The 16,250-nt window shown below is 45.8% G+C and overlaps 1 protein-coding gene and 1 pseudogene across 1 annotated transcript; both read right to left on the bottom strand.

The window, feature by feature from the left end:
- Positions 1 to 3,158: 3,158 nt before the first annotated feature.
- LOC119333870 lies at positions 3,159 to 3,966 on the bottom strand (annotated as a pseudogene).
- Positions 3,967 to 5,220: 1,254 nt separating this feature from the next.
- Positions 5,221 to 6,188, bottom strand: LOC119331996 (germin-like protein 8-11). Its single transcript, XM_037605176.1, has 2 exons — positions 6,012 to 6,188; positions 5,221 to 5,893 (listed from the first exon to the last, which is right to left on the bottom strand). Exons 1-2 carry the CDS (start codon positions 6,127 to 6,129, stop codon positions 5,331 to 5,333), a joined length of 681 nt encoding a protein of 226 aa, XP_037461073.1. The 5' UTR covers positions 6,130 to 6,188; the 3' UTR covers positions 5,221 to 5,330.
- Between the last annotated feature and the right edge of the window lie 10,062 nt (positions 6,189 to 16,250).

The raw sequence follows: 16,250 nt of genomic DNA, 5'->3' as shown, positions 1-16,250 counted from the left end.
GGTGGGTCGATGCAGGTTCGGTGGCGGTGGGTCGATGCAGGGGATGAAGGCGGCGGGTGGATGCAGGGGATAGGGGCGGCGGCGCCGGGTCGATGCAGGGGCGACGGCGGTGGGTCGATGCAGGGGATGGGGGCGCGGCAGCGGTGGGTCGACGGAGGGGCGGCGGCGCTAGGGTTTGGCAGCGACGGCGAGATGCATTGCGGGCGGCTGCTGAGGAAGGGAGAGCGTCGAGATGTGTTTTTTTCGAGATGAAGTGTGTGGAGAAGGGGAAAGAGGAGGGGGAAAAGGCCACGGTGGGCTTCCAGTGTCTTCTAATTTTTCATTCTCCCGCGACTTGCCTCGCGCGCTTTTTGGGCCTCAATTCGTTAATTCCGCGCCAACTGGTTAAGGGCAGTGCGTTCGCCCTCAAAATGAATTTGGGGCAATTGGGCCGCCCCAAAAGATGCCGGCAGATGGCCTGCCCATGTAGCTTCCATATTCGCGGCAGATGCATTGATCTATACATCATTGCCCGACATATAAAGCTTTCCAGGCAGTTACTCGCCCCCAATTCTTGCTTATTCCCGGTAGTTAATTGCCCTTAATTTTTTGTCATGGTGTAGTGATTCCTGTAGTGTTTGGCTCCTGATTTCGAACAAGCTCAACATGAGTGCAATGCTAAAAACAAAGAATTTATTCATTGAAGACTACAATTCTGTCATGTGTAGCATCAACGGCGAATCTATGTGTAAGCTGTGGAAAATAGCATAGAATTACTATTCATTTACTATTCATCATGAAGAAAAAAATCTTAAAAGTTCCATTAACCCCACAGATTTGTAAGGCTGGCACCGCCACTGCGTGTGGCGGCGTCCGGACGTGGGCGGCGCTCAGGGTGAGAGAGACAGAGAGAGAAAGACGTAAAGGCGGGTGGCTCTGGTGCGTTGCGAGAGAGTAGGGTGGGCAGAGGATAAGGCAAGGTGGGGTGGGTGGTGGGTCAGCCGGGGTCGGTGGGGGTGCGCATGGTGAGAGAGAGAGAGGCGCATGTGAGCGCCACAGATTCGTGCCACGTCATCGATCCGTGTCCACGTTTTATACTACAGAGGGCAAAGTGAGCTCTTTGATGTCTGTAAATTTTTTCGCCCGCTACAACGCACATGCATTTATACTAGTTCAAAATAAACCTCAGGTACGTCAGGCTTGGGCAACTGATATATAATTGTAACTTTGTAACTTCCACCCTTTATCTCATTCTCCGGCTTTGCTACCAATGTTTTAAATAGCAGGCTATGTCAAATAGCATGGTCCTTCAAATCAGCTATAGCTATTAGCGGACTATTGTACATGAGTACCATTTAGTGGCACCCTGCTCAAAAAGCTATATCGAGGTCATAACGGGAACGTTTGGCCTCGGCCTCCATGAAAGCCTGTTTTATTGGAAATTTCAAAATTCAAACTTTTCGGTTTTAAAAAATCTGAATTTTTGTGTGCAAGTAAATAAGTATGTTATGTGTATGTGTGTAAATTTCAGCATGAAATGCGTTGAAATGTGACCTGTACAAAAAAGACAAATTCATGGATAGTATCATGTATTGAAAAGCCTCAGATTTATCTTTTTTTTGCACAGCTCGCATTTCAACATATCATGTGTGTTATGCCTTCATGTATATCTGTATTGTTTTCATAATTTTTTTAAACGTAGAAAATATGAAATTTGACGAATTTTAATTTTTCAAAACCGAGCTCCATGGAGCTAGGCCTCCAAAGGCAATATTCGGGCTATAGCCAGCTATTTAGAACATTGGTTCCTACTTCCTACTCTCTCTAAGGCCTCTTCCAATGCATTGGTGCTTACATGAGGTGCTAAACACATTAAAGCTATAGCAATTAAAGCCACCCAATGCATAGGTGCTTAACTCGTTGGTGCTAAGCATCCGTAATGATTTTGCAACTAAAGTTGTTCATGCATTGGTGGACTTCATTCATTTAAGTGTTTTGCCTAGGTTCTCATGCTTGGCATTGTTTCTTCCAGGGGTCACCACACTCATCTCCCTCCTTTGCCACATCTAATTGTTTGCCTACACGGCAGCCTTAGCACATGTATAAGGTGAAGCATTGGGAGGGGCCTACATACTATGAGTTGGTGATCAAACACTGAATCCAGAGTGGCTGATGGATCGATATGCATGATGAACTCAATAACTTCACCCGCCCCCTCTGGTTGACATTTAACACATGTTTGATCCTTCAGATGGGCTGCTATGAGTCGTAGTGGAAGGGTGTGGGGTTTCCTGTTGTATTGGGTGGGGACTACGAAGACAGATGTTGCGTGTGGCAATCAATCGCTATGCGTTGGTATGGTACAGCTAGCGATTTGACTGATTCTCCTTCTTTCGACTTCAAATTTCTTACATTACTAATCCATGAGGGCTAACCAGTTCATCAAATTCTAGATAAAATCAACTCAACAAATCGAATGCACACATGAATGGGATTATCATGAGAAAGATTGTCGAACCAAGCCCACCGTGTATTCGTACATGAGGGGATACGGTTATTGAAAAAAACATATAACAATTTTTTTGTACATTTGTTAGGCAAACAACAAGACTCTAATGTAGAAAAAGATGGCCTCTCGTTTCAAGCACCTGCATGCCACACAAGACAGAATTGTTGTCTTCAATGAAGAAATCTTTCTTTTTAGCATTGCACTCATGTTTTTTTTTGAAAGATCCAACATCACTGGCATTCATTGATAATAGCAGAGAGCAACGGAAAACAACAAGGTGGTGAAGGTCCTAGGACCAGAAGATCCGAAGATCAAAGAAAAAGAAAAACAACAGCCCTAGTAGCTGCAACACAACACTCCATACAATCCACACAAGCCAACGTAGCTCCGACTTCAATGATGAACTACGAAGAAACTAGGCAAGGTTGGCATCACGGAGGATCACCGAACGAGCAACTTGCCACGCGTCATCGTATACCACCTGGCCCCGCCACCGCGGCTTCGACTTCACAGCAACAAACAGTCGAGGCAACCCCACAGACACGTCAGAGAAGAAGAACCGACTACCACGACCAATACCATGCCTTCGATATTGCTCACCATCATCATCGTTGCCACAGAAGCCACCGTGCACGTCCAGTCATAGAAAGCACCAAAGGGATCAAGAGCTTCAAGACGGCGCCCTAAAGAGGGGAACGACGTTGAACATGACGTCACTGTCCGACCCTACAGCAGGATCTGGGCTTTCACCCGAAGAACTTGATCCGGGAGTATAGGCTGTGAAGAATCCCAACAATGCGTCCAAGGAGGATAGCGACGCCCACGGGCGCCGTCGCCGTCGACCGGCCAGCACCGGCCAGGCTTTCACCCGGTGCAGCCACTCCCACGCAGTAGGCCGAGGTCGACCCGTACCTCCACTGGACCGCGCACATCCCCCACCCAGCGAGCACGCCACCGCTGTGCAAGGCCACCAGCTAGCCTCCTCGACGACGGGCCTGCAGAGACCAGATCGGGTCCCGCACCCCGCATCCAATCACGGACGGATCCTCCCTGCTCCATCAAGCGACATCCGAGCACCACCACCAGCCGGCAGTGCCCCTCCCGAGCGCCGGCCAAGGCCGACAAGTACAAGTCATGGTCGGCCCGCCCGCAACTACCGCAGCCGCAGCCTCGGACCTCTCCTACTACGCGCCGCAACCAGCCTCCGGCTTGGGCAGGCCCAGATCTGGCCGGCCCGTCCGCAACTGCACGCCCCAGCATGCTCGCCGGATCTACAGCCATCCGCTGCACTCTAGGCTATCAGCTAGCCGGATCCACCACACCGACGCGACGGACGCTCACTGCAGCAGCAGGCCGCGCGTGCAGCCACACCTCCGCCCCGCCTCGCGCACCGGCGACTGCGCCAGATCCGCGCAGCCCCGAGTAATCGCCACGCGCCCAAGCCAGATCCGCGCAGCCCCGCTCCTGTAGCGCGCCATGGCGCAGACACCTCGCGAGTGCGCCCCACTCGCGCACCTCGCCTCGCCGAGCTCCAGTCGCCGCCAGATCGGGACGCCCGCGCGCCCCTCGATCCAGCGTGGAAGTGACTGACGGCCCCGCCGCCGCCTACACTGCACGGGCTTTGCCCTGCTGCGTACATGGGCGGCGGCGAGGGGAGCGGCTTCGGTGGGTGGCCTCCCGGCGGCGGGCTGGATTTTGCTCTCCCGAGCCGCCCGCGGGAGCGGCTCGAGAGAGACTTGAGTGAGGCCGGCTTATTCGCTCATGTTGAGCCTGTTCAAAATCAGAAGCCCAGAAATTAGCGTCTATGTCAACTGCCAACAAGTTTTTCAGAGCCATTTCAACACAGGTAAAAAACTATAAGAAGAGATGAGAAACCTATATACCTTAGATATAGAGAAGCTAAGTGCACCTAGAGGGATTTGCCAAAAATCATGCTCATTAGAAAATTCCAAAGCATGCAATGCATTATTCATCACCTGAAATAGAACAAATGCTTCTATTGAAAGTGGCAAATGAAAATGGTCAGCATTGTCCTCCATGGTGCTCATGGCATGCAAAGAAATGTGATGATCTCTGAAGAAAGAATGCACGTGTGGCTAGACTTGCCTTCTGTTTGGAGATTGCCAATTATCATTCCAAATTTCCATAGTGAAACCACCTTGAATGGAACAGGAAGCATGATCTTTATATGTTTGTAATAATTTGAGGTAGTCCCTCCACTAGAAAGAGCAAGAAGATCGATAATTAATCGTGTGGAGATTAACCAAATGAGATCCTCAGTTGGCAAGATACCTTGATAATAAGATTTCCAAATGGGATTAACCCAAGGTATATCAAAATGGTAAATAAACTTATGAACCATATTCAACAAAAGGCAGTTGTTTTGAGAGGGGAGATTGATAATTCTAAAAACACCTCTATCTTTTGGCCTACAGATAAAATCCCATGCTACCAAAGGTGATTTTTTTAAGTCCTTCCCACTTCAAAGGGTGGATTTGTTTTGTACATCGTATGTGTTCCATTCTTCAAATGAAAAGTCGCCGCAGTCGGCCTCCCTGGCGTAATACTGATCCTCATTGGGGAGCCCTGCCTAGTCCTCAACTATTACGTTTGGAACAGATCAAAACCTAGCCTTTGTTTTCATAAGAACGGTTAGGTTTGATTTGTAGATAAGATTTAAGTGTGGTCTCATGTGCGTAAAACTAGCCTTAAATACGAATATTTATTCAACTCCCAATCAAATGAATAATACATGATACATATTTACATACAACAAACAATCTTATTAGTACACAATACATAGCATTGTTGTAAAATACTAGTTTAGTAGTCCAACATTTAATTAATTGTGGTTGTCAGCCCAGAATTGAGCGTGGAGCCAGTCCACAGTCTTCTTCTCCACCTGAAAGGCCTTGGCCAAAACATCGTCCGAGATTGGTGGCTTCGAACCAAACACAGCGTTCGCAATGGTTATGGCCCCAGGGTTTTGGCTGCTAAGTCCGGCAATTGCAACTGCAGGCTTGTAGGGGTTGGGGTTGAACTGGAAGTGGATGAGTCCTTGTGGGAAAACAAACACATCACCCTTGTTGAGGACCTTCCAAATGAGCTTGTTCTCTGGGTTAGATGTGACAAAGCCAACATAGAGTGTCCCTTCAAGCACGGTGAGGATCTCACTGGCACGAGGATGAGTGTGTGGTGGGTTCTCCCCCAAAGGTGCATAGTCAATGCGTGCTAAGGAGATACCTAGTGTGTTGAGACCGGGGATCCTCATGACATTGAGCAGTGTGACAATGGATCCCACCTTGCTCATCTTTGTGTCCCTAGGCATGTCAAGTTTGGCCGCTAAGAAGAAGTCCTCCGCAGTCACCTCCTTTGGGTCTTTGCAGACAAACCCATTAACAAGCACTGCATAGGCGCATAATAAAAAAAAGCATTTAAGTCGATGATTTGTAATGATATTATCTGTAACATGAATATATGCAAATTTTAGACTTTGCAACTAAGAAAGCTTGGAAATACATACCATGTGAGCTATTGTCAGCCACACAGAAGTCCTGGAGAGGGCTTGGATCAGAAGCCATGGCCTGCCATGAGGCCAACGCGATAAGAGCAACCAGAAGGAAGCTGGAAGAGGAGGCCATTCGGGTTTTTGTTGTTGAGTGGTGTTTCCTAGAGAGGTGTTTCAGTGTTTGTGGGTTGTGTTTTCTTTCTTACTTGTGTGGTTTTCCATAACAAAGGATGTATGTGTATATATAGGAGCAGAAAGAGTCGGTAAAGGTTGCGAACAGGTCAAAGGCCAGATAGAAGTGGTCATTAAGCCGGTTGAGTATGCCGACTAGCTACAGCATTAGGAAGCTTCATCGTCCACTTTATTTTAATATGTTCTAGTGGCTGACTAATCTGACTTGGTCATGCATGTCTGAAACAGTAAACTACTGGACATGTATGCATATTTGGTAGTACCATCCTAGTTACGTGATACCTCTGCTCACACCTCCAAAAATCTGAACAAATGAGCATGAAGAATTAAGTTCTTTTATTCGCAAAAATTTGCCCCAAAAAGATCAGTATGGAGATTGCTGAACTTGAACTGAACTGATATTTTTTTTTCAAAACTCAACTGACAGAGATTATGCGAACATAAGTTTTTGCTCCATCCTTGCTTCTGAAGAAAGCAATTGACTTGGTCATCAGTCGGAGCTGTTGTCATCAGTCGGAGCTGAAGAAAGCTGAGTAATTGGAAATGGTATTCTTCCCACCATCTGCGCAAACACTAAAGTCACTAACGATTGCTTCTAATGTCATACTGCATAAGTTCTCATCATGCATGCAATCACCTGAAGGTGTATGCATGGAAGAAGATACCGAGCACATTGTGAATGCTTCTTAGGTTATCCGTGCATCAATGTCACGCATGACGAACATGAATAAGAATGGCCAAGTAACCTCCCTTTTCGTTACCTATACTACACATGAAATGGTCACTGTTGATGAAGTTGTCTATATGTGACCGAGTCTGAAGCAAATAAGTACTCATGGTTGGAGAACCCACCAGTTCTATTCAATATATAATTTTGTTCAGTTCATAATACACGCTCTATAATAGACCATTTGAACCTTCTTCTTTTTTTAATCAAGACTAGTCCAACCTTGTTAACCTTCAAAAGGAGGGCAGGTCGTCTGGAGCATGCTATATCCTATCATCCCACCATAATTATACCACAGTGTAGAGCGATTTAGGCATCGTACGGAAAATTCACAATATAAATATTATTTAGCAGACTCTATGACATGTGGGTCCCACACATTATTAAATGTTCGTAAAGCGGTATATATATGCATTGGACTGTTTTTGTAGGGATTGCTTGGATAGCAAGTTTATAGAGAATCAGTTCTCCTTAAACTTGATTTTGTAACAACCTAATATGATGTTTGGATTAGTTAACAAAATCCTTTATATAAAAAACCGAGCTTTGCAAAAGTAAAAAAACAGTTTATAGAAAAATGACTAATAGTCATTTTTTTTTCTAAAAAATGGGTTATCCATAACCGGTGTCCCGACGTCATACATTTTTTTAGAACAAAGGCTCAAGAATAGCCCGACTTTGAATTAACAAAGCCATCAACCGGCCAGGATTACAAGATCACCAACTTACAAGGAAAAGCAAATAGAAACAAGCGGCCGATACAAGGAGCAAAGCCAAACACACACAAAAGCAGCAGCGATAGCAAGCTGAGGAATGCCATGCTGCAGCCATCACCCTACAGGACGACCTACACCAACAGGACTAACTACAGACTTGAGAGGATGCACCACCGCGCAAGCTTCGTGATCGTAGCCAAACTCGAAGACAGTAATGGACCGAAGCTCCTCTAGAACTACCGCTGCAAAGGGCCCCTGTCCTCTCATCCTGGCTCGAAGGATGCCGCACCGGCAGCCGGCAGCTCGGTTCACCCTAGAACCCAGAAGGAAGACGTCCAAGTTGCGCATGGAGAAGGAACAAGGAGCAGACCTGCAAGCTCAGAGCACACCACTCCGAGCACCATCATCATCCGCGGTTAAGCCACACCGAAGGGCAAGAGCCGTCGGCCACAGTCATAGCAACAAGGGTAACAACGATGAGCCACTGAAGAAAAGGCATTGAAGCACAGAGCCAAGCTGCCACCCGCCTCCATCACACCCACAACCCGACTCTCTCGCCGCCCCTGCAATCCTCGGACTACGCCTCCAAGAAGGAACACGACACAGACACGGATGTGTTGTTGCCGCCCGAATCAGGGGACCTAGGCTTTCACCTAGCAGGGGACGAAATGCGGGGGAGAAGGATCCACACCACGAACTACAAGGAGGTGCCCGAATCAGGGGACCTAGGCTTTCACCTAGCAGGGGACGAAATGAGGGGGAGAAGGATCCACACCACAACCTACAAGGAGGGGAACGACGCCCAGGGCGTCGCCTACGATGTGGCTGCGCCGGCCAGGGGTTTCCCCCGGATCCAACCCCGCTCGACGAGATCCGCGTTGCCGGTGCCCGGGAAGAACGGTCTAAGCCCCTGGGACCCGGATCCGGCGATGGAAGGAGCAGATCAGGCGGAGAGGATGGGATGCATCTGGCGGCGGCAACCGCGCGTGGGAGGCCGTACACCAGCGACGGGGATCGACGCCTTCTCGTCCCCTCGAGACCGAGGGAGGCGCCTCACTAGCTCCGGTAGGAATGGCCCGCCGCCAGGGCCACCCCGCGCTCTCCGCCCGGGGCTGCTTCCCCGGATGCCGAGGACCTCCATGGTACGTGGAGCCGCCGGATCCCCCGTGCCGCCACCTTCACCGGTGTCGAGCGCACGCCGGCGCACACCTTTGTCGGCAGCGGAGGGGAAGGAGGGGGAGGGGAGTGCGGCGGCGGCGGTTAGTGTAGGGTTTCGTAGTAATTTTAAAATTTTCCTACGCACACGCAAGATCATGGTGATGCATAGCAACGAGAGGGGGAGAGTGTGATCTACGTACCCTTGTAGATCGACAACGGAAGCGTTTGGTTGATGTAGTCGTACGTCTCCACGGCCCGACCGATCAAGCACCGAAACTACGGCACCTCCGAGTTCTAGCACACGTTCAGCTCGATGACGATCCCCGGACTCCGATCCAGCAAAGTGTCGGGGAAGAGTTCCGTCAGCACGACGGCGTGGTGACGATCTTGATGTACTACCGTCGCAGGGCTTCGCCTAAGCACCGCTACAATATTATCGAGGACTATGGTGGAAGGGGGCACCGCAGACGGCTAAGAATATGATCACGTGGATCAACTTGTGTCTCTAGGGGGTGCCCCTGCCTCCGTATATAAAGGTTCAAGGGAGGGGGGCCGCCGGCCAGGAGAGGCGTGCCAGGAGGAGTCCTACTCCCTCTGGGAGTAGGACTCCCCCCCTTTCCTAGTTGGAATAGGATTCGTGGAGGGGAGGAAAGAGGAGAGAGAGGAGGAAGGGGGGCCGGCCCCCTCTCCTTGTCCAATTCGGACCAAGGGGTGGAGGGGCGCGCGGCCCATCTCTGGCCACCTCTCCTCTCTTCCACTAAGGCCCACTAAGGCCCATATACCTCCCGGGGGGTTCCGGTAACCTCCCGGTACTCTGGTAAAATCCCGATTTCACCCGGAACACTTCCGATATCCAAACATAGGCTTCCAATATATCAATCTTTATGTCTCGACCATTTCGAGACTCCTAGTCATGTCCATGATCACATCCGGGACTCTGAACAACCTTAGGTACATCAAAATGCATAAACTCATAATGTAACTATCATCGTAACCTTAAGCGTGCGGACCCTACGGGTTCAAGAACAATGTAGACATGACCGAGACACGTCTCCGGTCAATAACCAATAGCGGAACCTGGATGCTCATAGTGGCTCCTACATATTCTACGAAGATCTTTTATCGGTCAGACCGCATAACAGCATACGTTGTTCCCTTTGTCATTGGTATGTTACTTTCCCGAGATTCGATCGTCGGTATCTCAATACCTAGTTCAATCTCGTTACCGGCAAGTCTCTTTACTCGTTCCATAATACATCATCTCACAACTAACTCATTAGTTGCAATGCTTGCAAGGCTTATGTGATGTGCATTACCGAGAGGGCCCAGAGATACCTCTCCGACAATCGGAGTGACAAATCCTAATCTTGAAATACGCCAACCCAACATGTACCTTTGGAGACACCTGTAGAGCACCTTTATAATCACCCAGTTACGTTGTGACGTTTGGTAGCACACAAAGTGTTCCTCCGGCAAACGAGAGTTGCATAATCTCATAGTCATAGGAACATGTATAAGTCATGAAGAAAGCAATAGCAACATACTAAACGATCGGGTGCTAAGCTAATGGAATGGGTCATGTCAATTAGATCATTCAACTAATGATGTGATCCCGTTAATCAAATAACAACTCTTTGTCCATGGTTAGGAAACATAACCATTTTTGATTAACGAGCTAGTCAAGTAGAGGCATACTAGTGACACTCTGTTTGTCTATGTATTCACACATGTATTATGTTTCCGGTTAATACAATTCTAGCATGAATAATAAACATTTATCATGATATAAGGAAATAAATAATAACTTTATTATTGCCTCTAGGGCATATTTCCTTCAGTCTCCCACTTGCACTAGAGTCAATAATCTAGTTCACATCGCCATGTGATTTAATAGCAATAGTTCTCATCACCATGTGATTAGCACCCATAGTCCACATCGATATGTGACCAACACCCAAAGGGTTTACTAGAGTCAGTAATCTAGTTCACATCGCTGTGTGATTAACACTCAAAGAGTACTAAGGTGTGATCATGTTTTGCTTGTGAGATAATTTTAGTCACCGGATCTGTTATATTCAGATCCGTAAGTATTTTGCAAATATTTATGTCAACAATGCTCTGCATGGAGCTACTCTAGCTAATTGCTCCCACTTTCAATATGTATCTAAATTGAGACTTAGATTCATCTAGATTAGTGTCAAAACTTGCATCGGCGTAACCCTTAACGACGAACCTTTTTTCACTTCCATAATCGAGAAACATATCCTTATTCCACTAAGGATAATTTTGACCGCTGTCCAGTGATCTACTCCTAGATCACTATTGTACTCCCTTGCCAAACTCAGTGGTAGGGTATACAATAGATCTGGTACACAGCATGGCATACTTTATAGAACCTATGACCAAGTCATAGGGAATGACATTCATTCTCTTTCTATCTTCTGCCGTGGTCGGGCTTTGAGTCTTACTCAATTTCACACCTTGTAACATAGGCAAGAAACTCTTTCTTTGTCTGTACCATTTTGAACTACTTCAAAATCTTGTCAAGGTATGTATTTATTGAAAAACCTTATCAAGCGTCTTGATCTATCTCTATAGATCTCGATGCTCAATATGTAAGCAACTTCATCGAGGTCTTTCTTTGAAAAACTCCTTTCAAACACTCCTTTATGCTTTGCGGAATAATTCTACATTATTTCCGATCAATAATATGTCATTCACATATACTTATCAGAAATGCTATAGTGCTCCCACTCACTTTCTTGTAAATATAGGCTTCACCGCAAGTCTGTATAAAACTATATGCTTTGATCAACTTATCAAAGCGTATATTCCAACTCCGAGATGATTACACCAGTCCATAGATGGATCGCTGGAGTTTGCATATTTTGTTAACACCTTTAGGATTGACAAAAACTTCTGGTTGCATCATATACAACTCTTCTTTAGGAAATCCATTAAGGATTGCAGTTTTGTTATCCATTTGCCAGATTTCATAAAATGCGGCAATTGCTAACATGATTCGGACAGATTTAAGCATAGATACGAATGAGAAACTCTCATCGTAGTCAACACCTTGAACTTGTCGAAAACCTTTTGCGACAATTCTAGCTTTGTAGATAGTAACACTACTATCAGCGTCCGTCTTCCTCTTGAAGATCCATTTATTCTCAATTGCTTGCCGATCATCGGGCAAGTCAACCAAAATCCATACTTTATTCTCATACATGGATCCCATCTCAGATTTCATGGCCTCAAGCCATTTTGCGGAATCTGGGCTCATCATCGCTTCCTCATAGTTCGCAAGTTCATCATGGTCTAGTAACATGACTTCCAGAACAAGATTACAGTACCACTCTGGTGCGGATCTCACTCTGGTTTACCTGCGAGATTCGGTAGTAACTTGATCTGAAGTTACATGATCATCATCATTAGCTTCCTCACTAATTGGTGTAGTAGTCACAGGAACAAATTTCTGTGATGAACTACTTTCCAATAAGGGAGAAGGTACAATTACCTTATCAAGTTTTTACTTTCCTCCCACTCACTTCTTTCGAGAGAAACTCCTTCTCTAGAAAGTTTCTGAATTTAGCAACAAAAGTCTTGCCTTCGGATCTGTGATAGACGGTGTATCCAATAGTTTCCTTTGGATATCCTATGAAGATTTACTTCTTCGATTTGGGTTCGAGCTTATCATGTTGAAACTTTTTCACATAAGCATCGCAGTCCCAAACTTTAAGAAACGACAGCTTAGGTTTCTTGCCAAACCATAGTTCATATGGTGTCATCTCAACGGATTTAGATGGTGCCCTATTAACGTGAATGCAGCTGTCTCTAATGCATAACCCCAAAACGATAGTGGTAGATCGGTAAGAGACATCATAGATTGCACTATATCCAATAAAGTATGGTTATAACGTTCGGACACACCATTATGCTGTGGTGTTCCATGTGGCATGAGTTTGTGAAACTATTCCACATTGTTTTAATTGAAGACCAAACTCGTAACTCGAATATTTGTCTCCGTGATCAGATCGTAGAAACTTTATTTTCTTGTCACGATGATTTTCCACTTCACTCTGAAATTCTTTGAACTTTTCAAATGTTTCAGACTTACGTTTCATCAAGTAGATATACCCATATCTGCTCAAATCATCTGTGAAGTTAAGAAAATAACGATACTTGCCGTGAGCCTTAACACTCATCGGACCGCATACATCAGTATGTATTATTTTCAATAAGTCAGTTGCTCGCTCCGGAGAACGGAGTCTTAGTCATCTTGCCCATGAGGCATGGTTCGCAAGCATCAAGTGATTCATAATCAAGTGATTCCAAAATCCCATCAGCATGGAGTTTCTTCATGCGCTTTACACCAATATGACCTAAACGGCAATGCTACAAATAAGTTGCACTATCATTATTAACTTTGCATCTTTTGGTTTCAATATTATGATTATGTGTATCACTACGATCGAGATCCAACAAACTATTTTCATTGGGTGTGTAACCATATAAGGTTTTATTCATGTAAACAGAACAACAATTTATTCTCTTACTTAAATGAATAACCGTATTACAATAAACATGATCAAATCATATTCATGCTTAACGGAAACACCAAATAACACTTATTCAGGTTCAACACTAATCCTGAAAGTATAGGGAGTGTGCGATGATGATCATATCAATCTTGGAACCACTTCCAACACACATCGTCACTTCACCCTTAACTAGTCTCTGTTTATTCTGCAACTCCCGTTTTGAGTTACTAATCTTAGCAACTGAACTAGTATCAAATACTGAGGGGTTGCTATAAACACTAGTAAAGTACACATCAATAACATGTATATCAAATATACTTATGTTCACTTTGCCATCCTTCTTATCTGCCAATCACTTGGGGTAGTTCCGCTTCCAGTGACCAGTCCCTTTGCAGTAGAAATACTTAGTCTCAGGCTTAGGACCAGACTTGGGCTTCTTCACTTGAGCAGCAACTTGCTTGCTGTTCTTCTTGAAGTTCCCCTTCTTCCCTCTGCCTTTTTCTTGAAACTAGTGGTCTTGTCTACCATCAACACTTGATGTTTTTCTCGATTTCTACCTTCGTCAATTTCCGCATTACGAAGAGCTTGGGAATCGTTTCCGTTATCCCTTGCATATCATAGTTCATCACGAAGTTCTACTAACTTGGTGATGGTGACTAGAGAATTCTGTCAATCACTATCTTATCTGGAAGATTAACTCCCATTTGATTCAAGCGATTGTAGAACTCAGACAATCTGGGCACATGATCACTAGTTGAGCGATTCTCCTCCATCTTTTAGCTATAGAACTTGTTGGAGACTTCATATCTCTCAACTCGGGTATTTGCTTGAAATATTAACTTCAACTCCTGGAACATCTCATATGCTCCATGACGTTCAAAACGTCTTTGAAGTCCCGGTTCTAAGCCATTAAGCATGGTGCACTAAACTATCAAGTAGTCATCATATTGAGCTAGCCAAACGTTCATAACGTCTGCATCTGCTCCTGCAATATGTTCGTCACCTAGTGGTGCATCAAGGACATAATTCTTCTGTGCAGCAATGAGGATAAACCTCAGATCACGATCCAATCCGCATCATTGCTACTAACATCTTTCAACACAATTTCCTCTAGGAACATATCAAAATAAACACAGGGAAGCAACAACGCGAGCTATTGATCTATAACATAATTTTCAAAATACTACCAGGACTAAGTTCATGATAAATTTAAGTTCAATTTAATCATATTACTTAAGAACTCCCACTTAGATAGACATCCCTCTAATCCTCTAAGTGATTACGTGAACCAAATCAACTAAACCATGTCCGATCATCACGTGAGATGGAGTAGTTTCATTGGTGAACATCGCTATGTTGATCATATCTACTATATGATTCACGCTCGACCTTTCGGTCTCCGTGTTCCGAGGCCATATCTGTATATGCTTGGCTCGTCAAGTATAACCTGAGTATTCCGCGTGTGCAACTATTTTGCACCCGTTGTATTTGAACGTAGAGCCTATCACACCCGATCATCACGTGGTGTCCCAGCACGAAGAACTTTCGCAACGGTGCATACTCAGGGAGAACACTTCTTGATAATTAGTGAGAGATCATCTTATAATGCTACCGTCAATCAAAGCAAGATAAGATGCATAAAAGATAAACATCACATGCAATCAATATAAGTGATATGATATGGCCATCATCATCTTGTGCTTCTGATCTCCATCTCTGAAGCACCGTCGTTATCACCATCATCACCTGCGCGACACCTTGATCTCCATCGTAGCATCGTTGTCGTCTCGCCAATCTTATGCTTCCACGACTATCGCTACCGCTTAGTGATAAAGTAAAGCATTACAGCGCGATTGTATTGCATACAATAAAGCGACAACCATATGGCTCCTGCCAGTTGCCGATAACTCGGTTAGAAAACATGATCATCTCATACAATAAAATTTAGCATCATGTCTTGACCATATCACATCACAACATGCCCTGCAAAAACAAGTTAGACGTCCTCTATTTTGTTGTTGCAAGTTTTACGTGGCTGCTACGGGCTTTAAGCAAGAACCAATCTTACCTACGCATCAAAACCACAACGATAGTTTGTCAAGTTGGTGCTGTTTTAACCTTTGCAAGGACCGGGCGTAGCCACACTTGGTTCAAGTAAAGTTGGAGAAACTGTCACCCGCTAGCCACCTTTGTGCAAAGCACGTCGGGAGAACCGGTCTCGCGTAAGCGTACGCGTAATGTCGGTCCGGGCCGCTTCGTCCAACAATACCACCGAACCAAAGTATGACATGCTGGTAAGCAGTATGACTTATATCGCCCACAACTCACTTGTGTTCTACTCATGCATATAACATCAACATATAAAACCTAGGCTCTGATACCACTGTAGGGTTTCGTAGTAATTTCAAAATTTTCCTACGCACACGCAAGATCATGGTGATGCATAGCAACGAGAGGGGGAGAGTGTGATCTACGTACCTTTGTAGATCGACAACGGAAGCGTTTGGTTGATGTAGTCGTACGTCTCCACGGCCCGACCGATCAAGCACCGAAACTACGACACCTCCGAGTTCTAGCACACGTTCAGCTCGATGATGATCCCCGGACTCCAATCTAGCAAAGTGTCGGGGAAGAGTTCCGTCAGCACGACGGCATGGTGACGATCTTGATGTACTACCGTCGCAGGGCTTCGCCTAAGCACCGCTATAAATTTATCGAGGACTATGGTGGAAGGGGGCACCGCACACGGCTAATAATATGATCACGTGGATCAACTTGTGTCTCTAGGGGGTGCCCCAGCTTCCGTATATAAAGGTTCAAGGGAGGGGGGCCGGCCGGCCAGGAGAGGCGCGCCAGGAGGAGTCCTACTCCCTCTGGGAGTAGGACTCCCCCCTTTCCTAGTTGGAATAGGATTCGTGGA

Source organism: Triticum dicoccoides, chromosome 7A, assembly GCF_002162155.2.
Source record: "Triticum dicoccoides isolate Atlit2015 ecotype Zavitan chromosome 7A, WEW_v2.0, whole genome shotgun sequence".
Classification (NCBI taxonomy): domain Eukaryota; kingdom Viridiplantae; phylum Streptophyta; class Magnoliopsida; order Poales; family Poaceae; genus Triticum; species Triticum dicoccoides.
The sequence above is the reverse complement of the archived record's forward strand: the minus strand, read 5'-3'. Positions and strand labels throughout refer to the sequence as shown.

Bases quoted from the DNA above. Each gene is read 5' to 3' on its own strand.
- LOC119331996 (XM_037605176.1), bottom strand. From the start codon at position 6,129: ATGGCCTCCTCTTCCAGCTTCCTTCTGGTTGCTCTTATCGCGTTGGCC. The intron at 5,894-6,011 runs GTATGTATTTCC...GCGCCTATGCAG, and splicing joins GGCTGACAATAGCTCACATG to TGCTTGTTAATGGGTTTGTC.